This window comes from Drosophila innubila (genome assembly GCF_004354385.1).
Source record: "Drosophila innubila isolate TH190305 chromosome 2L unlocalized genomic scaffold, UK_Dinn_1.0 4_B_2L, whole genome shotgun sequence".
In the NCBI taxonomy this organism is placed as follows: Eukaryota; Metazoa; Arthropoda; class Insecta; order Diptera; family Drosophilidae; genus Drosophila; species Drosophila innubila.
This window is the reverse complement of record NW_022995372.1, coordinates 6046723-6074487: the sequence shown is the minus strand read 5'-3', so window position 1 is coordinate 6074487 and position 27765 is coordinate 6046723. Positions and strand designations below refer to the sequence as shown.

Sequence of the window (27765 nt, the reverse complement as noted above, 5' to 3'; positions counted from 1 at the left end):
ATTGAAATTAGATATTATAATTTCAACTGTAAATTAACTTTAAAACTTTGTAAAAGTAAATGTCAAAAATATTAGTAAAAGATGAATCTAAAAGTACGAACGCTTAAAAAAGGCCAAGCGTATAAGTATAAATGGAAATGATTTTAGGTAAATTAGATAGATAGCTACAAAATACAAATACTACAGATATACAAATTCGATGGGTGTCAAAATAAAAAAGATTAATAGATAAGGCAAAAATATAGACACATTAAGCTGATAGGTACTATCGATAGATAAATACTAAAGTTTCTATATATATATTATTTAAATAGAAACAAACAACAAATAAATATATTCTAAAATATTAGTTTTTATATGAATTTCCTCAACAAACACAATGAGTCATTAAGTGATTAGGAACAAGTATATATACATCTGACATCCGCAGCTAGAACTTTTGGATACCCTTGCAAATTCCATAGAGCTATGCACGCGCCCTGTCGCCATTTCCTTTTGCAGCTGTTCTCATACATATTTTTTCATAATTTGTGTATATTATCGCATATAAAAATACCGCGAGAACGAATTCTGAATTTGCATTGTGAACTTGAGCCATAATAAAAAGACGCAGAATGTTGATAAAAGGGAAAAGAAAAATGCATAACTATGTCGTTGGACTTGTGTGTGGATATTTTTATACATTTATAAGGTTTAACTTTATCAGCCTCTGACATTGGTGCCGGTTTCCCAAGTGACGCAGCGGAAAAGACCACAAAAGGCCCGGGAGTTTATAATGTTTTGGTCATCATCAGTGCGAGGTTTTGGTTCAATGAACCCAACTGTGTGAGCGTAACTGAAAACTTGTTAACTGGGCTGTAACAGGAGGTAGCACTCGCATTCAAGTGCAGCTCATATGTGGTGACAAGTCAGCATTTTATGGTCTGGAACCTGATGAATTGCCATGACTTTATTTGTAGACCATTTTGATATCATAATCAAAAGACAAGCGAATTCCATTGGGACATTTGAAAATCTCTCGCATTTGTTATAATAACTTTGACAATCGACACTGACAATAACAACTTTCTAAGCTGTTCACGACAATTCTTTTGAGAAAGAGCTTCAGTTTTTATTTTTATTTATATTTTTGATCACGGCAAAAAATTTCACCCAGTGTCTGATCTTGGCCTGTAAATAAATCTCAATCTAATACAAATACCTTTATGAATCGTTCATAAATTTACATGACCGATTCAACAAATAAGGAAGTTTATCATTAGGCGTTCAATTCAAAGAGCGCAGACATGTTGGATAGTTTAGAGACATTCATTAGACGGCTTTTTGTTCACTACCACAATGCGATCTGCGACTCATTTAAGTCATTTTAAATAATGCCAATACCGACCTACTATTATAAAGCATTTTAATCGCATCACATTGCATAAGTTTCAAGTGGGTAAAAGTTCCGCAAGACTTTCATTCGATTGCGAAATGCTCATTATGATGATAACACCAACTAATAAGATGTTGTGAAGTCAGTAATGTGAATGATTCTACAAAAATATTTTTGAACAAACCTATTCAAATCGAATTGAATTGAATACATATTTGCAAAAGCAAGTATACGACAATATATAAAAAAAAATCCATAACTAATCAATTTCATGCACTGATATTTGAAATATATATGTATATATATATATACATATATATATATATATATATATGAATTAATACTCTAACAATAAACTTACTTCAGTTTACTAATTTAAATTTATATGTTAGACTCTGAGATAATGGTGTTATTATAATTTAAAATTAATTATTTATATTTTTAAACGATTTTAACAACATTCACTTATTTCCATTCTAGTCTTTTACTATGTATTTTAAAAAATGTTTTGTCGAGATCTTAAAAAAATCATTAAAAAAACTCTAAAAATACTTTTTAAAGAAAGTAATTCTTTTAATTCTAATCCTTTATAAATTGACTTCGGTGACAAATTCGTTATCCCATTATGTTGCACAGTGTAGCCCCAAAGATCAGCTTGAGGCGCTTAAGCGGCTTTTGGGTTCTTGAAACTTGTTTTCGGGTCATCGAAATGGCAACTCGAGTGGTTTATGGTGGGTGTGTCGGCATCTAGGCCTCGGCGGACAAGGCACCACTCAGTGTGGCAGCTTGTAAAAGTTCAAAAGCTGCAGCTTAAAAGGTTTATTCAACTCAACACTCTCTTGCTTTTCGACAATTGAGCAATTAATGAGAGGAGACATTTACTTTTGGCCATCCTGCTTAATTAACACTTATTTCACACCCGGCAACAAAAAGAAAAGCGGCTTTTGGTCCATCATAATTAGTTGGACAGGCGCTGACAGGTTCTTTAGCCTGTTGTCTTTAAAAATTGTTTATACAATTGAAAGTGCTTAGTACATTTTAGAAAGTAGCTGCATATACACAAACACACACAACTAAGCAAACGCAATTTTGTTGCTGCACTGAAACTGTCAACTTTCCCAAACAACGTCCATTTAATTGAAGACGGGAGTAATTACAAGCTTAGATTGAAGACTGAAGACACGTCGCAATATTCTTTAAACAATGTTTGTCATACAAGCCATTTAAGACTACAATTGTTTGCTTTTCTTTTACTTTCTTTCAAACGGTCTAACAAGCATATCAGGTCTTTAAGAATTGAAAAACTATACCATGTTCATCTTCTTTTTGTTGTTTTTGTTGTATATGTAATTAGCTTTTGCACTTTTGTTGCGTGGGAACTTTTTGTTGCCCTCTTTAACTGTTTATTGCACTTGCTTTTCATGCCTATTTTTACTGTCGTTTTACTTTGAAGTTGTCCTCAAGGTTGACCCTCTGCATTTTACATGCAATTCTTGTTGTCTACTGTTAAATTGTTATTCTAGTTGTTGCTGTGATTGTTGTTGAGCAACTTCTGCAGGGCAAAAGCGTTTGAGGCAAGTCGAAACTGTTGTCGAGGTGGGAAGTACTAGATAAATACTCAAGTTAAGTGGAGCAGGTGACCTTGAAAGGTTAAGCTGCCGGACAAGTTACCAACTTTATTATGCATTTAAGCAGCTTTTAAGGTTACTTAGCAGCAATAAGTGTTAAGGTGCAGATGTGGAATTGACATAATTATATTAAGATAAATTATTTTAAATTAATTTATAATTTATAACCTACAATTATAAAAATATTTGGAATTAGTCTGCAAATCAAGTTTTATTATTTATTCGTAATACGTAATACTTTAGTGACCATTTATAGAATAATTAATAATAAAAATTGTGTTTTTTAAACTATTCTAATTTAAGTTTAAAATTACGTTAAATAAATGATAATATAGGTATTGTTTTTCCTGCAAATTCACTATTACATATAGTAATATGAAGAGTATCTATCTTAGTTGGAAAGTATAGTGTATATGTTTATCTATACTTTGTTAACTTAATTTCTTATCAGTTAACTCAACTTTCACATACAAAATGCATTAAACAAATCACTCGTCAGACTGCCACGCCCCTAAATCTGTGTAGATGCATTCCTCATTTCCCATTCCTCTCTTTCCAACCCTTTGGCATGTTGCACCCTTTTCCTTTTGTGCTTCTCGCACTTAAGGGAAGAGTCTGCGACTTTTGCATGTTGGCACTTGTACTTGTTTGTTGACAACTGTCACTCAGTGTAATTGTTGTTATAGTTGTTTTTGTTGCTATATTTGCACTTTTCTCTATTGCATAATAAACAAACAAATTGTTGTCATGCGCCACACAGTGACTTCTCCTCTTGCCTCAATAAAAACTTCACTTCAATTTAAATTTTTCTCATTTAACTTCCCCAGACTCTGTCTCCCTCTATCTTTCTCTTTGACTCTATTATTCGCATACATCATTAAAAATGTGCATACCAAAACTGACGCATCGTAAAATTGAAATGCAACTTTTCTCATGTGCGCAGTAATCACATTTTTCATGTTTCTTATTTTTAACAACATTTCCCAATTGACAACATTTGTGCAAATGTCATTCACTTGTAGAAGGCGTGAGAAGGGGTGAAAGGGGGCGGGTTCTGACTGCAAATGTGTGAGGAGGCTATTAGCAACTGCTTTATAGATTTCTACGAAACGTATCTAGATACAATGTATCTATAGACACATGTATCTGCAAAGTTAGTTGGCAAATACTCCCGTGTTCACATTCAAATCTCTTGTTGTGTGTGTTTGCCTCTTCAGTTGACACATTTACTAAAAGCGAATAGCAAAAAATTAAATTAAAAAAAAAAAAAATAGTTAACTCGCTTCCGTACGGAGCTCTAACAATGCGAGCTTTGTTTTGAAGTTGGAATCTGTCTGTGTTTTTCGCAATCGCATTCTGTTTCTTTTTTTTGTATTTTGCTTTTTGCTCTTTGTTTCTCTGTGTAAATGGGTAAAAAGGGTATGTGGACAAACAATCACAATGCTACATGTCAGCGACCTTTACTTGTCTGATATATCACATATTCTTTTCAAAATCTCTGAGTGTGTTGAAAGTTGAAAGGTCTGCTGTCCTAAATCTATGTGACACGAACTCTATAAGACAAACGTTATTCAGAATATAGCTTAGATTTGACAAATATAAAATTTTCTTTTAATAGAATCATCACACAATCAAATGTAATTTAAGACAGAAAAAAAACATATTTATTTATTTTTGATTATTATAATAAATGATTTAATTTAATATTATAATCAATTTTTAATTTATTGACATATCAACTTGTAAGTAATATAAAATTTGCAATATATAACTTTAAAGCTAAATATTAAAATAATAATAATTTTACAAAGTGAAGTGAATACAATTTGTCTAATAAGACCTCCTTTCACATTCCTTATTCTTCTTTTTATTTTCAACTCCCATTTAAAAGTCATACTTTTTGCTAATCTTTAAACTAAGTTTTAACTAACAAAAAATCAGCTGCTATAGTACATCATTTTAAAGACCCTTCAAAACCTTCTTCAACAGTTTGATGTATAAGCAGATGAACAGTTAAATTATTAACACCTTTCACCTCATGGAAAGATTGTGTCTGGAGTTACTCTCTCCTACAGTTTTACAGCTTTACAACTTTACAACTTCCATTCATAGATTTATCAATATCTATTCGTTGTGATTTTAACACCTTTCGCAAATTCTTCTGCTTTTCACTTGTAATCATGTGGGTTCATAAATGAAATGGATCTGTGTATAACTTATTTGTTTATCAAGCACTTCAATTCTTAATTTACACCACAATTTATCAGTGCAGAAAATCCAAGGAGAGCTCATAAATTAAGATGCCATTAATTTGTATAAACTTCGAAGCTCGTGGAATTCGCAGAAATGTTTTTATTATGGGTCAAGTGATGCGTCCAACACAAAGAGTATACGAAAATAGGCAGAAACTGAAGTGTAGTAAAGCTAGAAAATATCCTGTAAAAAAATTGAAATACTCTGAGACTTATTTTAAACGTAGAATTGATTTTTCTCTACTCTTTGTTTTACATATTATTATACTCAAAATATTTTTTAGAATTCACTATTAAATTTTATTTTAACTATGTAAAAGTATATACCCGTTTTAATTCTATTATACAGAGTATACAAAATATATTTATGTGGAATATCTCTTTGGGTGAAAATCCGAACAGAAATTCCCAAAATAAAAGCAAGACAATTGTATCGAAAAGTGTGAGAAGAGTTCGCAAAAATATCTAATACATATTTTCATTTGTTTATTTTTGTGATTATTTTGTGTATTGTTTGTGCATTGGTTTGCCGACAATTGTGTCAATTCCGGCAAATTTCGCGGCAACAACAAATATAATCAACAATTTATTTTAATAGCATCAATTTCAATTGTGTGCAACGGTTTTGCCGCTAAGCGCGAAGGTCTCCACATCTCCGTATCTGGCAATTTGCGATCTAAATGGAGCATTCAGTGACCCTGAGTTGAGATAAACAAGAAGCATAACAATATTCATAAGCCATAAAACTGATTGCACCTGTAGTTTTATTCATTCAAGCATACACTCTTCACTTTCCCCTTCCGTCAAATAGAAAACCTATTCAAACAAAAAAACTTGACTCATTCTCAACGAATGAACAAGTTTCAGAGACTTGACTTGGGTTTTCCAGTTTTTCACCGTACTAGAAAACATTTTCAATGTCAATATTAGCACGTCTGTCTCGTGGTAAAATAAATTTAGTTAGCTATGCATCTTATAATGCATGACAAACATGTATTTAGTAGTTTCAAGTATGGAAAGTCGGGAAAATGTTTGTATGACAGATGAATGCGTGGAAAGTGCTTAAAATATTACGACTCTTGGAATTATCCCTGTGGTATATTAAATTACTTGTAAATGATGCATGACACGGCCAAATTAATCATTCACAACACAACTCAGAGAAACAAAACAGGGGAAATTGTGTGTCAGGCAAAGTGAAGGTCGCATCAGAGAATCAATAAAATGAAAATCTTTGTTACAAGGTATGATATGATGTGGGTTGAAAATGATTTGGGTTATTGACAATTGTTATACGTAATTTGCTTTACCAAAATTGAGAGACTGCGCTGATAGCTTCCAGGGCAGTGAATCTAAAATGATAGAGAATAGTTAAGAGAAGCTCGGTTAAGTACAAATTGTTTGTTTAGTAACAATTCGTTGAGCTGGTGGTTATATACAAGATATATATATGATTATAATAGATAGAGCACGCATTAAATAGTAAATACACACATGTAGATGAGTCAGGTAAACGAATTAAGTAAATGTAGCGCTCATTAAAGCGCAAACACACACATAAAAAAATATACAAATCGTGGAAAGTTCAGAGGCGATGCTTCCGCTAGGTAAACAACGCCGAATAGCACGAAAAATACGGAAAGTAGACAATTAAGTATACAATATATTTGAAGCAAGCAAATAGTCAGGAATTCAATAAAGTAAACGACTGAAAGATATGCTCTTAAAGCAAACTAGTAAAAAGATTCTAATAATGAGCTTAAGGATTTAAATGTAATGTATTTAAATGTATATCTAATGTATTCATTTTTGAGAGTAACCATTTTTATACATAAATTATGTGCTAATTAATGTTAATGTTAAGAAAGATAATTAATTATATATGATAAAACAATATTATAAAGACGATAGTTTAGTACAGGGTATACGATTGGACCGACCCCAAGCAGTTGAGCCGTGACAAAAGCGCTCAACACGTGAAGCGTCACTTTCATAAACAATAAGACAGAAATGGGATAATACGAGAGCGCATAGAACAATGAAATAGAGGAAACACTAAAAACAAATACATACTCTACATATGTATGTACACACACATAATAAAAGCTAGTCTCAACAGAGGAGACCCAAATATATTAAACAAAAAAGTACAAATGTTTATAAAACAAATGCCGAAAATAAAATTTCTAACATAATTGATGTGTGCAGAAAATGAGTCTTTTAAATTTATAGAATGTATAGATATATAATGTGTAGGTATATTTAATTATTCAAATACTCGTTTCACACTTAAGTGGCAATCGAAATGAAGCTGCTCACTTCGGCTTTGCGTTATTTATTTATTTATCTCAGATTTTTGGGTTAGCTAATAATTTTTTTTACTGTTCGTATTGTTTATAATGCATGTTTCTATCTGTTCTCAACATCATTAAAAGCTGACGTCATGCTTAAGGTAAAAATGTTTTTGTTGGGGAAACATTTGTCATAAATCAAAGTTGAAAATGTTTCAAGAATTATACGAAATTTGTAAAAGGCGTTAAGGGCCTAAAATGCAAGTTTGAAATTAAATTTATAACAAATTTCTTTGAGAATTCGCTTCGTTACTAAGTGAGACTAAAAGCAAAATTAATGCTCGTAAAAGTTGTTTACTATAAATGCCTTTTGTTTTATTGGAATTCACACTCTAAAATAAAGTCGTGCAGCTGTTTTTTCTCATTAGAATATTTATTATATTCCAAGTTTTTAACTCATAACGTGTCTTTAGATTCTCGACTTTTCAATGCAGTTGTAAATAGAAAGGCGGCATTCAAGCTTCCCCTTTTAGTGGTTTCATATTGCACTTGTTATACTTGATATATGAGTGTGAGAGTGTTTGTGCACAGTATGTGTGCACATGTGAACAATAAGCAATAAAAAGCATTTATCTTTAATGAAAAGCAGGCTTAAGAACGTACACACATAAATATATTCGTAAAAACATTTAAAATAAATATATTATACATATAGTAATATGAAGAAATACAAACTCAAACGAAAATTGTTAAGATTATATAATTTATGTGATTTAACAAACTTTTCTATACTGAAATACAATGAATATATTTTAACGTAGGTAACAATATACACATTCATGTATATTGAAATTTTTGTATAAATAGAAGTACATGTAATTTATATATGATTTAATAAACTGTTATCTGAGTAGATACTATATATATACAACAAATTAAGGGAAAGGGGAGTTTCTGATAACGCAGTATTAATATGAATGAAACTATATCCGTACTAATACAATTAGTTCCCATTTATATATAAACACTGTGTCAAAACTGCAACAGTTGATGGAGTCAAACAATAATATTAATATTGTAAATGTACAAATCAGCTAATGAACCCTATATTTTAATTTTGTTATTTAAAATCTGATATACAGTCGAACTTCCCTAACTGGAATCACCATTATCCAAAAAAAAAGTTGGACTTATGGAGAATTCGAGTTTTGTGTTTTTTTTAAGTTTATTAATAGAAACAACAAATTCTTTCATGTTAAATTGTGATCTGTTTAAGTTTTTTTTATCTTGTAGGGCTTACAAGATTACTTAAAAAATAAAAAAACCCAAGTTAATAATACAAACTCATACGTTCAAATTGCGATCTGTTAATTTTTTTTATCGTTCAAATTAAACAAATCTTAAAAAATCAGAAATTAGTTACTAAAATTCATACAATTCAAATTGCTTTTACTCTTACTTTTACTTTAAAATTTTCTCAAATTTTTCAAGCAAAACAGAAGTTCAAAAAATCGGATATTAGGGTCTGATAATTATTTTTTTTTATGCTAATTTCTATTTTATACGAAAAATTCGACTAACAGAAGCACGTGCCAATATTTTTGTTCGAGTTATGGAGAAATTCGACTTATGGAAGTTCGAGTTCCGGAAGCAGAATTGTTTGTAATTTGCTCAGTAAACGCTATTGCCACTCAATTTTGTTCAAATTAGAGAAAATTCGAGATATAGAAGTTCGGGGGAAGGGAAGTTCGACTGTATTTACTCAAAATGTACTCTTATCTGTGGCTTGACAACTATGCCCATCTTCCAGTTTAACAGAAAAGTACTTTAAATATTTCCGTATGTGGCAACGCCCTTTTGTAAATAAACAATTGACATAGTACCAAATATGTCCAAAAAACATCCAATAAACCGCTGTCTAACTTGACTGACCCCAAAAATGCGCAGCTGGTGTCAACATATTTAATTAATACAATTACGGACTAAAGATAGAGTTGAGAAAGACGCTGGAACAGCAGGAGGGGGCAACTGATAAGGCAAATATTAATTTGACCAAAAGTAAAGTGAAATGTTGGTCAACAAGTCGGTGTGCAAACTCCATAACCAGCTGAAAGACACGAATCCGTCAACTCAATTGGCCATATACCCTATTATTATTCTGTTTTCATTTTTATTAAGGCCTGATTGACTGTTAGTGGGCATTTGTGGTAGTTGAGCTCATTGATGAGGCACTCTCACTTACCGCATTATTACGCACTAATTGAATTAGATATTGACATGGTACTGAAAGAGAGTGAGAGAGAGGCAAAAATGGGGAGGAGAGGGAGGGGACAGTGCCCACCCACGTTATGGATCGCTTGGAGCACACTCTAATTGGCATTGAAGCGCGTCTTATGTTGCCCCATGATTTGATTATGTGTGTTGCGGGCCAAGTAATGTAATTAGTGGAACAGCAGCTACACGTGGAGTATGCAGCATTCAACTCAAAACTCAATTCTGTAAACTGAAATGAAGTCACGCCCCGGCCACAAAACACGCCACATATTTGCTTTTATTATGTACAGAATACACGATGTACACGGACTTCAATCTATTGATATTTGAGTATGAAAAACCAGAAAAATAACAAAAAGCGACTTTAATTATACCCTGCAGCGGAAGGAGGAAAAATAGTATAATAAACCTGTGCAAATGTATGTGACAGACAGTGTAATCATATGCATTATTCATCAGATCGTGTTGTTGTGGATTACACTATAGAGAGACTTCCTACTTGTATGTTACTACACCTATTAATAACGGATGAATCTGAATATTTTTAGATGCATTTATTTTAAAACTTTGACTTACAGAGAATCGTATTCAGGTAGATAAAAAAAAATTTTATTATTTCTGAAAGTTTGGACTTACAAACCTAAAATAAGTTTATTAATTTTACTTGAGAGATTTCTAACAATTTAAAATTTATTAAATTCCATTAAACACATTTTTTTAATAATTGCAACGAATTAAAACAGAAGTGTAAGTTCTTTTATATGAAATATAATAATTATTAAAAATTTTGTTAAAATTAAAAATATATAGAGAAATTCATATTTAAAAAACTGAAGATTGAAAATCAATTATTGTTAAAACAAAAGTTTGCTTTAGGCAAGTATCACTGTAGATTTTTCAGGCAAACACACGTCATTATCATTTGAAACATGAATGTAAACCAATGTGGATGCTGCGGTATTTCAAATTTCACGGCCTTGGAGCTCCCTATGATTATCATCAAAGCGCGTTGAGAGAACGAAACAAGCAAAACAACAACAATAACAATAAGAACTGAGTAAACTCGTGTTGACAAACAAAAAAAACGAGAAGTCAAGAAGTCGAATATTCAACGCCTCTTTTGTTATTGTTTTGTTGTTGCTTATGCAACATTACATTTTGCTAGACGTCATAAATTAAAATTAAAAATGTGCCAAAAGATTTGTTTAGCTGCGAGAGCAGAAATACTCGTATTATAATTATACGTTCGAATCAAACATTTTGGATGTTGGCCAAAAAATGAAATAAAAATATAATAATGATTCTGTATGGAGGCATTGCAACACAGAGAGAGAAAGAGAGAGAATGGAGCAGAGCATAAAATGTTTATTCCATTTACATTTACATTTACTGATGCTCCCACGCATAGCACGTAACGCAACAACAACAAATGCACACATGCAATGGGACACACCCAAAACAAAAAACAAAAACTCCAATGTCAACATAAGAATCAAATGCAAAAGCAAATCCAAATGCAATAGCAATAACAGCTAAAGCTAAACTGAAGGGCAACAACAAGACTTACCAAAACGGCGCTCTCACGCACCACCTGAGAGACGCTCTCTCTCAGCTGTGCAGCCATTCCCGGCTTATTCAAGCCACGCGTGAATTTACGTTCCATTCTCAATTTCCTTTGCGTTGATAGTTGTTGTTCCAATTTGTTGTCGTTGTTGTTACTACCACGCAGAGGTAAAGCGATGCATGAAGAACAAGTTGTTGTTGTTGTTATTTCTGCTGCTACTGTTGTTGTTAATGTAGCTGCTCTTTTTGCTAGCAGTGTGCAAAAACCGGCGTCACACCAATACAAGCAAACAGGATGCGTTGACTGCGCTGCTGCTGTGTATATATGTAATTGTACACTTGATGACTAATACGTGTTATCCTGTCAGTCCTTTGATGCTGTTCAGCTTTGTTTCAATACGAGAATTCAACCTTAAAGCACCTTCAAAGGACACCCAACACAATTCATTTTGTTATACACAAAACTGGACCACACACACTCGCACTTTTAGGGCACACACACACACGTACAGCGTCAGTCGACGACAGGAACTTATAAAATTTTTTGATCAAAAATTTCTTGCCTTTTTAAACGGCACCTTTCAAACTGTTTACAAACAATGCGTTTTAATTACTTAAACTTTTAATTGCAGCTGTTTTTAATGTTTGTAAACAGCTTTACGCGAATTTTCGATACAACAGAATCTTATTCAAATTTGCCTTGTGTCTTCGGCAATCGCTGCGCGTATTTGTATTATTTTATTAAACGATTGCTAAAACGTTGAATTAACATTTTTGTCCGTCGCGCACAACCGCAACGCACGAGCGTTCAAAGAAGAATGTTTGCGAATAGAGTTGTACAAGTGAGCGACGAACGTTCGTTTCGTGCAGTGCTGCCAACTTTTTAGAGAAAGATATAGCTGTTTTTGGGTGGGAGAGCATCATAAAATTAGATGATATTCCATTATTTTACTTATTTAGTCAAATTCGTCATTAATAATGGTATTATAGGCATCCATTGCACCATTGCAATTTAAAGTACACAGGTACTTTTGCGACACCTCATGGCTATGACAGATATTATAATTCATCATGATATCCTGATTTCTGCCTGTTATCAATTTTAATAGATGTCTAGTAATTGAATTTTTTAAATAGACAGAACTAGCTATAAAATAGCTAAGTTGGCAGCAGTGGTTTTCTTGTGGCAACCTTGAATTAATAACGGTGGGGCAGCATTGGTTCCCAGAAAATGAATGCATTCCATTTTTAGGTCATTTATTAATGGTTTTTTGTTTTTATTTTATATTGAAGCTTAGAGACTGATTTGAACTTTTGTTAGAGTTTTGTCAAATTTCTATTTTTTTTTATTTTTTAAGTTAAAATTATATAAATTAGTGCAAATTATTAAGAAAAATCATCAATAGTATAAATAATTAAAATTAGTACAAATTAGTTAAATAAATGCGTCAAGTTGGCAGCGCTGTTAACATAACTCTGTTAACCGGCTAAAGACTGTTAACGATTCCGCATTTGGCGCGCTTTTTGAAAACAATTACGTTTATACCTTAGGTGGGCATTTTTGTTTTATATATGCAAATTAAAGTAAGAGAGCATATCAAAAGAGTTCCTATAAACTTTAGAGACTATATATAATATACAATCTGTCTCTATTCCGCTTGGCAACATTAATGTAAGCAACATTTCTGTTAAACTCATAATGGCACGTTGATCAACAGTGTAAATATATCGATAAGCAACATTTCTGTTAAACTCATAATGGCACGTTGATCAACAGTGTAAATATATCGATATGCCAGTGTGGAGTAAGGCAAAAGAAATAACAGCAATTTATTCAATTTAAATTTGAATTTATATTAAAAGTTTATTTCGAAAAAATATAATAAAGAACTACACATTTCCGTTATTGGTGTGTTTATTTTTGTCAACTTTCAGCGGTGCGCATAGGAAAACATACAAAATGCTTGCAATTACATACGTAAAGTGTAAAACGGCGTACAGAGAGCTTAAAAACTACAAGATGAAGTTTGATTATTATTTAAATATTTACAATAAAATATGTATTGAACAAAAAACGCTTCCACGCTCCCCAAGCTCACTTAAATCGCAAAAAGTTATCAGCGCCGCCCAATGGGCCATGGCCAAAATGCAGAGCATCTGAGGTGGCCTCGGAACGGGTGCGCGCATCCAAAACGGAGGCGACTCTCTGCTGGCCACTGATATAGCCAAGGGAACCCGATCCCAGGTAGACATTGCCATTGGGCAGGCGGATGTAACCCAATCCTCCCGATCCCAAGGCGATGGCATCGTTCTGGCCCTGACTCTGGAAACGTGGCTGAACACTCAGAGCCTGCTGCTCCAGGACTAAGGCATTGGCACGTGAGTCCAACTGGAGGCCAGATCCTGCGGCTCCCGTTCCCGTTGCGCCCACATGCGCCCGATAGCGATCAAAGAAGTTGGAGCTTAGGAATGGGGCAGGATTGTCATCGATATCGTTATCAATGATCTCGATAACAGCATATTGCTTCAACTGGCGTCCATTGGCAACGTAAGATTCCCCCGGCGAGATCAGGGCCTGCTTTCCGTATGGAATGCGCAGTGGCTGAGCTGCTGCCGGAGCACTTGGCACATGGATGGGCTGCTGGAGGATCTGAGGAGAAGCAGGAGCAGGAGCACCATGATAACTGATCGACGCAATGGGCGAGGCGAAGGATGGAGGCAAGTAGGTGCTCACAATGGAGCTGGCCGGAGGAGTTGGTGCACTGGGAGGCAGATAACGACTCAGGATGCTGCCAGCTGGACGAATCCTGGGCAGCGGACCACGTGCTGTCGGCAGCGCAGGCAACGCAGGAACCGGAGGCAGTGGCTGCACAGTGGGCAGAGGAGCAAAGTGATGGCCCGTATAAACAGATGTGCCTGGTCCTGAGGGAGCTGAGGGTCCCGAAGGTCGCGTGGGTCGATCGTAGTAATAACCAACGGGATCAGCCGTCAAAGATTGAAAGGAAACCAGAAGCAGCAGTAACAATCTGGGCAACTCCTTCGTCAAACGATAATGCGACATCTGAAATGGAGAAAGAGAGAAGAGAGAGAGGAGAGTTATTAACAATTGCATTACACATTATCGCACACACATTTGTGACATCATAATAATAGCCCCAATCAATCTTATAAATATTTAATGAGACGCAGAGACACAAAACATAATTGATGAAAATCACTTGACGTTAACGGTTATTTCTTTCGATACCCTTTATTGCATTGAGAGTTCCTTGAATAAGTCATTGGGTTTGATAACTTTTCTGTATTTTTATGCCAGCTTTTATAATACAATTTTTAAATAATTAATTCCAGTTTCTAAATTTTTTTAAGTTTTTGATTGTAGCGTGGTTGAATATAGTTCCTGACTGACTGGCATTTTCCAATTTTTTTCTCAATATCTCGATATTGATAATGATTCCATTTGGAGTTTTGAAAATAGAAAGTTTTAAATCTAAATCTCTTACTTTAAATCAACTCCTTATATGGTAATTAGCATAAATTAATACTATTAACTTGATTTTGAGACCTTTCATTTTCTTGTAAAAAATCATGCCAATTTAGACATAAATGATGACTTGTAAAGTTGCTAGATCAAAAGTCTGACCATCTTCAAACTGTCATAACTTGAGTAAAACTCAGCCGATTTTCAAGCGGAATGTCATTTTGATCATTGTTTGGCCTCTTTTTACCTTTTACCAATATAGTTCATTGGGGACTACCGGAACTGATTTGTTTCGATTTTGAAAGTTTTCAGTAGTAAACTAATAAATTTTATATATTTTCTAACAGGTTTATAAAACCTTTTTAAATTTAAGTTCATTAAATGAAAAAGGTTTAAAACTATCTAGAGAATGTTTTCACTGTTAGAGTATTTGGAGTTTGTCCATTGTGTTTGCAGATTGACAAACGTGTATTGCTTTTTGTTATTTAATTGATTTAATTTGTGGCGCACGCTTGCAGCAGCCACTGTTCGAGTTGAGACTCCACTCGATTCGAGTTGGAACTGTGGCCCGTAATTGGCGTGATATTTCATGCATGGATTGTGTCTCGAATATTGCCCAAGGCACAAACCGTAGGTAGGCTACATTAAAAACTACAGCAGTCAATCCGCATAATGGACTGCAGCTAATTAGGAACAATAACAACAACAGAAGCATCGCAAATGTAAACATGCAAAGCTGTCAACAATTGTCGCTGGGCGGTCTCAAATGGGACACGTTAATAGCTCATTTAAGATCTGGCTTAGACATTAACACAAACACCTAAGGGGGAGGGGGAGATGTAGAGAGTGGGGGCGTTAACAGCTCCACCCACCGGTCATTATCAAATCGAGACTAGAAATAAACAAACGTTGCACAGACCGTCTATTGATGATGTTAATCAAGTTGGAGTTGCCACAGTCAACGGTTGCCAGTTGCCCCAGCTGGTGGCAGGTTCAAATGTGCTGCCACTGGGTGGACTACTTGCAACTTGTGGCGTGTGGCCAACATGACTTTGTTGTTTTTGTTTGCCTTCTTGTTGTTATTGTTATTGTTGTAGGTTGCGCGTGGGCGTCAAGTCAACACAGTTCATGGGAATATTTATTCCAGCTACCAAGTTACTCGCTGTATTAACATAAATGCCGCTCAATTAAGTTATTAACAACGATGCAACAACAACAAAAAAACCAAGACGTGCTACAGGAGTCAAGTTTCAACATAAAGAGTTTAAGGCCCCAACTAAGTTTCTAAATTAATCATAATAGATAGTAAATAATAGATTTATTGATTACTCAAATAATGCGAAATTAGTCAATAACTTTAATAGCGTTAATTGATGGACTTTTTATAGATGCTAAGATATCAAATATCAATCACGAATAGGTCATACGTAAAAACTAATCGATTACATAAGAAATATTTATATATCGACACAGAGATGACACTTTTTTCAAACTCAATATATCATGATTTATTTAAATTTGGACAAACGACATATTTATTGACTAATTTTTATGTTTTTCACTATCGCTAGAGGTAGCAATTTTTTACAGAATATAAAGAATATAAATAGAATATTTTTAAGTTTCTTAGAATGCTTTAAGATTAATAACGCGACCCCATAAACAACATAAATCATAATTTGTTCTAATTCTAAGAAGTTTTCAAGAATTTCATTACAATATTTCCTATACATTATTTTTTATATAATTCATTTATTTTATAAGCCCATTTGGATTTTCAAAATCAACTTCTTCAATTCTGCCAAAATTCACAAAGAACTCATTAAATTTATCTGCGCATTTTGTTGCCAGATCTGTTGATTTCAAGTTTGTTGCCTAAGTCTTTTGTTTGCTCGGTCTATAAATCAGCAGAAAACGCAGGAAAAACTTACACAAATGCATGAAATAGTCAGAGCTAGATTTACACAGATTCCCAGTTGCTTGACCAACACAAATAGATTTGTAATAAATTATGCACTCCCGACTCCATAATAAATCAATAAATGTTGCCATACGCAACTTTTTGTTGCAGTTTTTATGCGTTTCTTTTGCCAGCTTTTTAGTAATTTTTTTGCATACGCACTCAACGCATTTTTTGTGTGTGCTGGCAGCGTGTGCCGAAAATTCAATAAAACAACTTCAAACTTAAGGCACTTAGGGGGGAAACTAACCAGAGATTGGCAAAGAGCTCGTTCAGGTTGTCGCATGGGTTGAAGAAAGAAAAATACAAGAAACACAAGTTACAAGTACTGATTTGCGACAACAACTGAATTGCGCTTGGGGGAGAAGTCCTATGATTTCTTGCTTTTATTATTATGTAGTGAGTAATATTTTATATAAATATAAGTGTTATGACTTCTTTGTTTTTTTATACGTTTTATTAATATTATAAGCACGCTAAATGCTACCTAAAACATTTTCAGTGCATTTTCAAGAATTAAGAGCAGAGGTAAGTTACAGATTTTTTAGCATGGCAGGGCTCGAACCCAGTTATTTTCCAAACTGTATTTCTAGTTATGTTAAAGTTCGGCGACTCTAACAGCTGAGCCACGGACCACACGTTATCTTTAGATAGATAGAACAAATATATTAAAAATAATAAAACAAATTTGTATATCGATCTCGTAAAAATTTGAGTATATAAATTTTATAATATTATAAATTTTAAGTACAATGCGCATAAAAAACACATAAACAAAGACTTTATTCACTTTGTCAAACTGTGAAGTTAAGGCTTTATCTGCAACTACATCTTGCCGCATTGATGGAACATTTCAGTTGCCACCTTCACTGACATCTTATGCAGCACTTACTCACGCTGTTGCCACACAGTCACTTCTCCTTAGCCAGAGCTACAATTGAAAGCAACTTGAAAGGCACAACTTGGCCAAAAGACCCAGTCCCAGTTCCAGTTGCAGTTCCAGTCTGAAATCTCTGGTCGCCGAGTTCCTCGTCTTTGTCCACTTGCGTGTTGCGTTGCCCATTTCAAACTCAATGAATGAATTGCATTGATTGAGCGACTGCAACTGCAACACACGCACCTAGCCGCAGGTCTGGGACTGACCAACAACAACAACTACAACCACATCCATTTAAGAGATTTGCGTCTCTACGCGCTATATAAATTTCGTTTTGTCGATTTTCCACTCGTTGCCCTGCCACAGCCACAAAACTGTGTCAATCTCTGCTGGCAGCGACGTCGACGTTTGATTTGCTGGTAACTTTTGCGTGGAGCTAAATTTTTTTTCTATATATTTATTTTTTTGGGCTTTTGAGGTGCGATTACATCACTTTTTGCAGCAGAGTTGCACTTTATTTTTGGGACGGAAATTAGATTTTTGTGTAAATAATTAAAATCCTTGGACATTTAGCCGCTTACTTTGTAGTCTAAGCCAGGGGCTTAATCTGGCCAAGATTGGCTCATAAAGTACAATCACTGTGCGCATATTAAGTTACTCAGTAGCCAGTGGCCACTGTGCCAGGATGTCACGTCATACCCTGCAATTGTGCAATGTGCATAGATTTAGATCGCTTTTGGAAACGGGCGGAGACTTGAAAGTGCGTCACATGAATGTTTTTATTGAATTTGCCATGCAATATTTTTAATGAAACCAGTTTAATAAACTGGTATCATTTGGCAACCAGAATGCCATTGGAATGAGGGATTCGCATGCTGATCAAAAACTAATCTTACTTAATTTGTATTTATCATTAATCATCAAAATGTACATCCTCCAAATATCTATTGCAATTTCTCAATACACAATAATATACCCGAAGAAAATAAAATACAAATAACCAAAAAAATACAAAAAAACAAACAACAGTCTTATGACAAATGTTGCATATACGCAATGCTCGCCACAAGCAGCAAAAACATGAAAAAGGAATGTACAGTGCAGTCGAAAGTAATTGAAACTTGAATACCCTTACATTGAGACAAATTTGATAGGTAAAGTAGTCATAGAACCACAAAATCTTAACTAAATTTTAAGCAGCATATTAAAGTGTAACTTAAAGTTAAATTAATAATTATTTAAATAAAAAAGAAATGATAAAATAAGAGCTTGTTAAAAAGTTGATTTAGAATAATGGAATTAAAGCATAATAATAAGCAAGGCGAAACTTAAGAGATTAACGCTGCGTTAATTAAATATGTGAGTATATTGATTTAGTATAAGTCATTTGTGAATAAATAAATTTAGAGGAATTTAAAACCTACAAAGGAAAAATAATAATTAAACAAAATATTAATAAGAGCCTTAACAACTTAAAAAAAAGCTGAGCTCAACTAAGAACAATCTACAGAAAAAATAAACCATAAAACGGCGAATAAATCAAAAATATAAATGCAAAATCAAATTATATATTTATAATTAAAGTTTAGAGATGATTTTTTGACATATTGAAATTTAGGAGTTATTATAATTGTTGTATAAAATAAATTTACATGATAAAATCTTTAGAATTTTATTATACAACTTGTTTAATTTAAATATATATTATGATGTGAACTCCTTAATGTATGCAATATAATAAGTATCTTGACAATCAATTGTTTTCAACTAAAAATCAGAACATTTCAATAGCTTTGCATTCCATAGATCCGAGCTTAGACACATTCTGCTGGTACAGTAATCACTCTATATGACATAACGCAGACAGAAACTCGCACACACACTCACAGATACACTCACAAGAGTATCAAATGGAACGACAAGTTTTTAATTACCCCGAAACGACGCGACTCGGGCCTTTCGAATGCGTAAACGAGTTGGTCAGGCAACGCAGATTTCAATTAAAGTCACATTGGAGATAGGGTAGGGGGCAGATAGCATTAGGGTGTGCCAGTGTGTGTGTGTGTGTGTATGTGAGAGTGTGCGTGCTGATGTGTTGGTCTCCTCCACCTTCGATGAGGCTGTAGCCTGGCGGCGGTTCAAAAAATTTGCGTAAGTCTGCCGCGTAATTCGAGTGCCGCCTTTCCAAATAGCTTCCAATCTGGCATCGGCATCGGCATCGCAATCTGAGAGCTAGTAACCAAGGCTGCATGGCCAACACTTTGCCAGTTGGTAGCCTAGTTAACCTGGTCGGTCGCCTGGTCCCGTCGCCGTTTGGGCTTGTAATACGCGTCGCTCGACACACAACAAAATTGATTGACTCGAGGCGTTTTTCTACGCATTTTACTTGGCATTTGTATCTTGCTCGACTCTTTTGCTGTTTCACGCCAAATGCGGCCGCATTAAAACCTCTGCTAATTGATGTCGTTCACAAGCCTCCACTTGCCACAAGTTGCCGGTTGCAACAGCTTACAGACCAGATTACAGCGTGGGCCTCGCTGACAATGATTGAATTTGTTTAATTGCCTGCAAGGTGCCTGCCACTTAAATTCCAATTAAGAACGCTTCTCGGCCAACATAAAATGCAAAAATGGGAATTTCCAAGCAAGGTTCGCAATTTTGTAAAATTTTAAAAAATTTCGGATGGATTTTTATACCAACAAATGCCTGAAACTAACTAGTTGAACTTATTTAGAGCACTCTTTTAATTGAGATTTCGTAAGGTGTTGGAAGTCTTCTCAACTCTGGATCTTTTTACTTTTCTTTACAAAATAAAATCCAACATAAGATGTCATATTTCCCATATGCTCGTTGGGAGTTGAATCATGAAGTTTAAAAAAATGGCTTAAAAAGGTTTGCAATACTTTGACTAGTAATTTTCTAATATAATTATCCCTTTAAATATGTTAAGTAGTGCACTTCAAGAATCCTTGCTTATATAATAGTTATATATAGCTTTAAGCAACAAAGAACAAAAGCTGATCGAATATTAAATTCCCTAACAAATAACCCAATATATTTATAACAAATTATTTAAAAAACATCTTAAAAATTTATTTAAACAGAAAGGTCAACATGTAATCCTTCCAAATAGAATTATTTTGATCGCAGTTATCCACCAGTTATAAATAATACCCTCTTAGGGAGTATACAAAATATGATTCTTGCAAATACTTACAGAACTCAAATTAAAGCTAAAGCCGTTTCAAATCGGAGATAATAAAATGACTTCAATAACCCGAAAAAATGTGAGTAAATAAGTAAAAGTATAAAAACTCGATTTGCGTTTTTTCTCCTGATGATGAGGTATAAAATTAAACTAAGTCAAACAAATCCATATAACGCATATTTGAACTATTCGCAATAATCAAAACTCTAGCTTCGGCTGACTTCCTTCAGTTCATGGCAAACTGCAACACGTTGCATGCTCTCTTGTTTTATTATTTAATCGAATTTGAGTTAACGCCTTGTGCTGAATAGCTTAAAGCCGGACCACGCCCACATGCGTTCCATGCGACTTGCCCAAGCCCCAATTTGTAATGGAACAAGCTACAAAAAACATTGCACAATAATTTGCATTAAATGACAAGCCGACTTGACCTGGTTAACTGATAATACTTGCTGAAAATCCAGTTAATACCTGCGACAGGTGTTAACAGTGGAGCACAAGACTTCAATTGACCTACAGAACGAACAACTACGACGTATTCATTAATTAAAATGCGTTAATCACAAAATTGCAGATTTGTTGTCGACTCAACTGCGTCTTTTCAATGGCTTTTTGTTGCTAGAAAGGCAACTTGAATATACACTATAAATAACTCTAAATCTTAAATATTTTAATTTGTCAGATTCAGATTTTTAGATACTCAATTTGATCAAATTATAATGATGCAAATATACTATAGTCTTTAGACTGATACTACCCTTCTGTTGCCTTGTGTTTGCTACAGGGTATATTAATTCTATTAACACTAATTGAAGTTTGTTGCACAAGTCTTTTGTTTAACAGCAATTAAGTTATAAAAGCGGCACGATATAAAAACATAAAAGGTTAGTTAAATTGATATATAGGTTATATGGAGTGTATATATAAATCAAAACAACTGACAGTGCCGATTGGAGAAGACATTCAGCTTGTGGCAAATAACAAGCTGCCAATTTGAATGTCATTTTTGAGTTGCGGCTAATTGCCCCAAAGTGTCAACTTAGTGCTGTTAATGTTAATGTTGTTGCAGTTGTTGTTGTTATTGTTGCAGTTGTTGTAATTGCTGTAGCTGCTGTTGTTGGTGGAGCACATTCTAACGCCTGTGACATATCACGAACTTTGTTTTTGAGAAATGCAAATTTTTTTGGGCAAAAGATAAATTTGCATTGGGCTCGCATTGAGAATTGAGTAATCACAGCAAAAAAAAAAATGATTCGTAGAAATCGAAAGGCATGCGTGACTGGCCAAATATCGGGCTAACCAACCCAAAAAAAAAAATATGAATAAAACGCAGACAGTCTTGACTTACTGTCCAATTGAACTCGTCACTGAACTCGTAATAAGCAAACGCTTTTGAACTTTTGACTGACCAACGCCATCGCCGTTGGGTAACGTAAACAAAGAGTTTTGCTATTTTGATACAAATTCGAGATAAACAAGTAGATATTTGTTTTGAGTTGTAAATGAAAGTTTCGAAATCAAATCGAAATTTGATAAATTCAAAATGCTTCTTCAACATTCATTTGGGTGTATAATAAATAAAATGAAGTAAGATAACAATTAACCAGGATACACTTTAAATGAGAGCTTAATTGGACTAAAGATTCATAATCTAACAAGTGTGGTGTCTTTCGCGTATTTTTAAGCGATGTGTATTGCATTGGTGATATAATTAAGTTTGAAAAATGAATTATGTAAATTAAAATCTTCAAAAATATCTAGTATCTATTTATACTCGACTTTTCTTAGACATAAAAATCAATTCATTTCATACACATCAAGATCGTTTAGTTAATGTTTCTTGAGAAATGTTTCAAGACTAACTGATTCTCGACTCTGCTACCGTTGATGGTTATTTCTTGGTCTATTATGACCTTTTCTTTTACTGCTTAACAAATGTAGGTAGCTTCTAGATTTCCAAACGATTTATCTTCTAACTTAGTCTAGTCATGAACTCTCCATCACTTGGCTTACATTTAAACAGTCTATTAAATCAGATTGCCCGCTGGGTTCAATGGCTTAAGACTGTTTCTGCTTGAGCTTGTTCTTCTTCTTAATTTTTCGATTGTAAATTGTAAGAGTATGATACGTATGTATAACGAATGCTTGTTGATTTTTAGACGATTGCTTTTAATTAAATTATGTGCTTGCCCTTGTTATTGTTTGTAAATTTGGTTTGTTTTGATTTCAGATATGTTTACAACTCATTACGTAATGAAACGATGTTTTGGCTCTATTTGAATGCAGCTGACGTTGCATTTCTTGTTGTTGTTTAGGCTCTATTCTTGTAATTGAACTTTGAACCGAAATGTGTTTTTGAAGCCTAACCAAATTGATTTTCAGTTGTTACACAACTAATAGCCAAAACAGGGAAACGCCCTGAAATGAGGCCTTGAATGCACTTGAGGTTAACGGAGATGCCAGAGACAAAGCTCTAGTTAGAGCCATAGTCAGAGCCAGATCCATGGTCTCAATCGGGCCGCTCCAAATGTGCTCTAGTTAGACAGTTCGACTAGTCAACTACTTGAACTGCTCTAAGAGGGAAACTCAATTAATGTCGTTAGTTTCACTTGAGTTTCTGTCTGTTCGTCTGTCTATTTGTCTGTCTGTCTTTCTGTATGTCTGATTGCGGCTTTTTGTAGTGCAGCGACTTGTCTGGCAAATGTCAATCGAGTCATACGCATTTCTAGGCGCAGTTTAGAGTATGTTTGTGGCATGTGGCATGTGGCTCGCCCTGTCTGCCTGCCAGTTGTGGTTAGAACCAAGTCCAATTTGACTGGCAATGCGTCGACTTCATTAAGATAAATATCTATGTTCCCTGTTCTATTAGTCAAACGACTGCCATATATCTATATTAAGTGCGTTGTCTAAACTGCAAGAAAAGAAACTGTTTATAAAAATGAATAACAATTATACCCAAAGTAAATTTCAATGTGAACATTTATGGAAGTCAAATGGCTTCTTTCATTAATCTCTTGATTATTTTTTTTAGAAAAATGTATGTCTTTCGACAACATCATTTGAATCCTTAAATATTTTCAATATAATATTTAACTTTGGAGATAAAGAAAATTTTGTAATTAAATATTTAATTAATTGATGATTTAATCGAATATAAAACTTGGCTAAAGTTGAAGATATTAAAAAAATAATTACAAATAAATCAAATTTTTTCGATTTACTTTTAAATTATTAAATGAGCTGTATTTTTTAATTTTATAAAGTCTAGTACTTCCCTTAAATACCCACTATGTTCCATTTCCTATCCTTATATTTTCAGCACGCACAGAGAATTATTACAGTTTGTGCCAGGGTATTTGAGATATCAATTTACCGCGCTTCGTTAATCTTTAGCTTCTCCGCTTAATAGCTCAGTTAACAGTGTTAATTAATTAATTAAATGTTCAAAATGCATATTTAAGTCAATTAAAAACAATAGCAAAGAGATTAACAACAACAACAGTTTTAACTACATACATTTATGCCATCATCAGATAAAATTCTACACATGTTGCTTGCCGCTTTGCCAGTGTATGAATAGTCTATAAAACTACGATCAAATGCACAGAATTGTATCAAGTCCAAGCTTAATGGCTTTTGTACTTGGTATGACTGGCCTTTTTATTTTAATAGATGTTTGTGTGTTTTTGGCCACAATTAAATGTTGTGGGAATCGCATTTGCATATGCCAATTGAAAATCAAATACCTTTTTAGATTTGCAAATTTTAGTCGTAATTTACTAGTATTTCGGTTTTTTGTTTTGGATTTTATTAATGTATTTTTTAGTTTATTTAAGCTAAGTCAATGTCATTTGGCAATCAGATTTAGGACCAAAAAAGTCACTTTCAAGGCGGAAGTAAAGGTGATCACTTGGCATATGCAGAATTTTACGACTTCGTTTTGAATGTCATCAAATTTGTTATGTACAAAAATTGGCAAATCAAAAGACTTAGGACATAAACTTGCTATCTCAATATTTCGCACATATTTGAAATGCCAACTCGAATGCGTTAAGCAGTTAACACGCTGAGTCTACTGCGAAAATACCAAGAAATGTGCATGAATTATTCATTGGTCAGGAGAGAGACTGGAGATCAGATGCAGAGTCAGTTAAACTGATGTCTGAGCCACATTTTCTGGGCATTGGGCATTTGTTCGTGGTGTTCGACAATCTGTCGCTCGGAGTTCGAATTGTATGTTAATTTGTGTTCATTACAACTGAAATGTTGTTTGGACCTACCGCAGTTGCAGTTTCAACTCCAATGGCTTTATTTAACTGACGACGCCAATTCAAATTCGAATTTGAATTTGACATTTTCAACTTCAATTTCATTTTAGAAACCGCAGCACTTCATCGATGCACTCGACTCTGTTCATTTAAAAATTAATATGTAAATTTGTTGAGTTGAATTATAAATCAGCCAATGATTGACATCCATCAAACTGATTTAAACTTAATTTAAATTGCAAATGTCAAGTGTATTTTTTATTCGCACAATTGCAAGACTTTTACTCGTTTATGGTAGAGTGAAATCATCTGTAATTTACTACTCATTGTCAATACGAACAAAGGAGAAACCTGCTCTAGAATGTTTTATCAAATGAATTGCAATAAATTTGTTATTTTAAATGTCTTATTGTGTTTCTTATATTTGCGACATTTTATCTCTAATCTCGTTTTATCAACCTGCTCAGACATTTTGAATTTAAAAATACTCGTAGTTGTTTGTTGATAAAAAAACTGCAAAATTGGCAGCAGCAAGTTATATAATTTTTAAGTCAGTTTCCAAGAATTTAGCCAATCAGCAAAAGATTGAATATTTATTGAAAATTAAAGAGCTTTTTATGTTGAGAAAAAATTAAAATAGTATATATTATTTTGATTTTCATTTCATAATTTTATTATTGATTTTAATTTTTGTTTTGCCTAATTTTTATTAATTATATTTTTTATTTCCTTAAAAGTATTAACTTAGAACTTTCAATGGAAAACGTTATTATTTAATTTGAAGCGTATTTAATTTTTTCACTAGAAGTAGTTTAATTTTTTTTTAACTTAATTTATTTTCTTTTAGAGTTCACTAAATTTTCATTCCAATAATCAAGTATATTTTGTCTGTATTAATTAACCTTCATATGTTTGACAGAAAACTCACCTTCAATATAATTATAAAAAATGTTGTATCCGCAAAAAATATTTTAATCCAAATTTACGTATACGTTGAAGCTGCAAAATGCAAATGAATGTATGTGAGTGTTAATTATCTATTCGAATATATTTAAATGGAATATTCAAATCTCGTTTTATTGCAAATGAATCATTTTATGAGCATTAGCATTTGGAGCACACAATAAATTAAAAGCCTTTGCGCGTAAATTCCCAATAAGGATGCGTTGGCTCAACAATTTTCAACACCTACACTTCACTTCCGCGCCGTATAAGATGCAAGTCAATTAAAAAGTATCTTTAAGATACTTTTAGACGCGTTCGCGATGTTTTCAGGCTGAAGCCGTTTGCTCCACTGAACCACTTTTTATGCAACGTTAAGTAGAAGTACTCAGTGAGTCTCAGCTTAACAGCCGAACTGCAGCCGAAGTTGAAACGAAAGCGAATGACGAATGCCGAGAATAGCCGAAGCTGTGCAGGCGAAGATTCGATAGTGGTTTGTGACTTCGCTAAACGCTTTGACGCGACGCGTCTCGCCCACAAAATTTATTTAAATGGTATTGAATGCATTTGATTATCATCTTTATGCGAACAGAGCTGCTCATGGCCTTTATTTTGGCTTAATTAAATTTTGCAAACAACTTTGCTTTTTGGCCAAAAGCACGCTTGGCCAGTGCGGCTTCCTTGTGACCAATCGATAAGCCACGTTAGCTGTGCATTTGTGAGTTTTGCCTATTATTTATTGGCAATCGGATAAATCATGACTAAATTAGCCATAAATTGTTAAAACTGAAAACTACAACAAGTACTCGGACACGTATCGCCAGTGGCACATTTGGGAATTGGCAAACAATTCATTTTTCAAATGCACGCTCCCAATTTTGATTATAGAAATCATAAATTCAATTTAATAACTTTATTTTACTTTTGAGATAATTCTCGACTCGGCCATAAACAATATGTAAAGTGGCAGCATGTGCATGTTAAATTTCATAATCACTTGAGCTCAAGCATAATTTTCTGGAGTGTATGGACTGTGGATTGTGAGGCATGTCGATCCGTTGTTGTGGCACCAATGAAACGTCAATGGGTTGCACCAAAGTGAGTGTGAATTATTGCACTTCGCCTCAACACGACTTCTCCATGTCTTGACGTTCCATGCTCCACGTTCCACGTTCCAATAGAAGCCTCTGTGTGCCATGGGCTGAGCCATTGACAAAGTATGCACCAAATTTGGCTAAGAGTAGACATTTAGGAATATGGTCAGGCAAACTGCAAACCACGCCAAGCTAAATGTTATCTAAATGGCATACATTTCACTTTTACATAAAACTTTGACAAGCCTCTGCAAAATGTTATGCAATCCACCGATTGGCCTCTCCAAATAAATCTGAAACAACTAATTATATATTCACTGGAAAAAAGGGCATCATTAACTTATCAATCAGGTTTTTAAATCAGGAAAGAGGTATATATTGTCATCACTTCGCACAACATTGGGTTAATTTTATAAACTCTCGATGCTACAATCTTTAATTTTGAATTATTTTAATTTTCATAACAATGCTTTTAGACCTTTTATATATTTTAAGTAATTTTCGATACAATTTCAGCATACTTGTCTTATACATTTCGCATTTGAAAACCAG

The 27765-nt window shown here is 33.8% G+C and overlaps 2 protein-coding genes across 4 annotated transcripts in view; both read right to left on the bottom strand.

Moving 5' to 3' along the window:
* The window catches only part of LOC117779547 (dedicator of cytokinesis protein 9), a 29157-nt gene extending 16983 nt beyond the window's left edge, over positions 1–12174 (bottom strand). For 2 of the 3 annotated variants that reach the window (XM_034615779.1, XM_034615780.1), the window contains exon 1: positions 11388–12173. In XM_034615779.1, coding sequence (XP_034471670.1) covers positions 11388–11483 — 96 coding nt within the window. In that variant the 5' untranslated portion in view covers positions 11484–12173. Of the gene's footprint in view, positions 1–11387 lie in introns of all 3 variants that reach the window. The other variant, XR_004617019.1, reaches the window with a different exon arrangement.
* A 1106-nt stretch (positions 12175–13280) lies between these two features.
* LOC117780783 lies at positions 13281–26453 on the bottom strand. Its single transcript, XM_034617439.1, has 3 exons — positions 26370–26453; positions 26106–26176; positions 13281–14444 (listed from the first exon to the last, which is right to left on the bottom strand). Exon 3 carries the CDS (start codon positions 14442–14444, stop codon positions 13479–13481), a length of 966 nt encoding a protein of 321 aa, XP_034473330.1. The 5' UTR covers positions 26106–26176; positions 26370–26453; the 3' UTR covers positions 13281–13478.
* Between the last annotated feature and the right edge of the window lie 1312 nt (positions 26454–27765).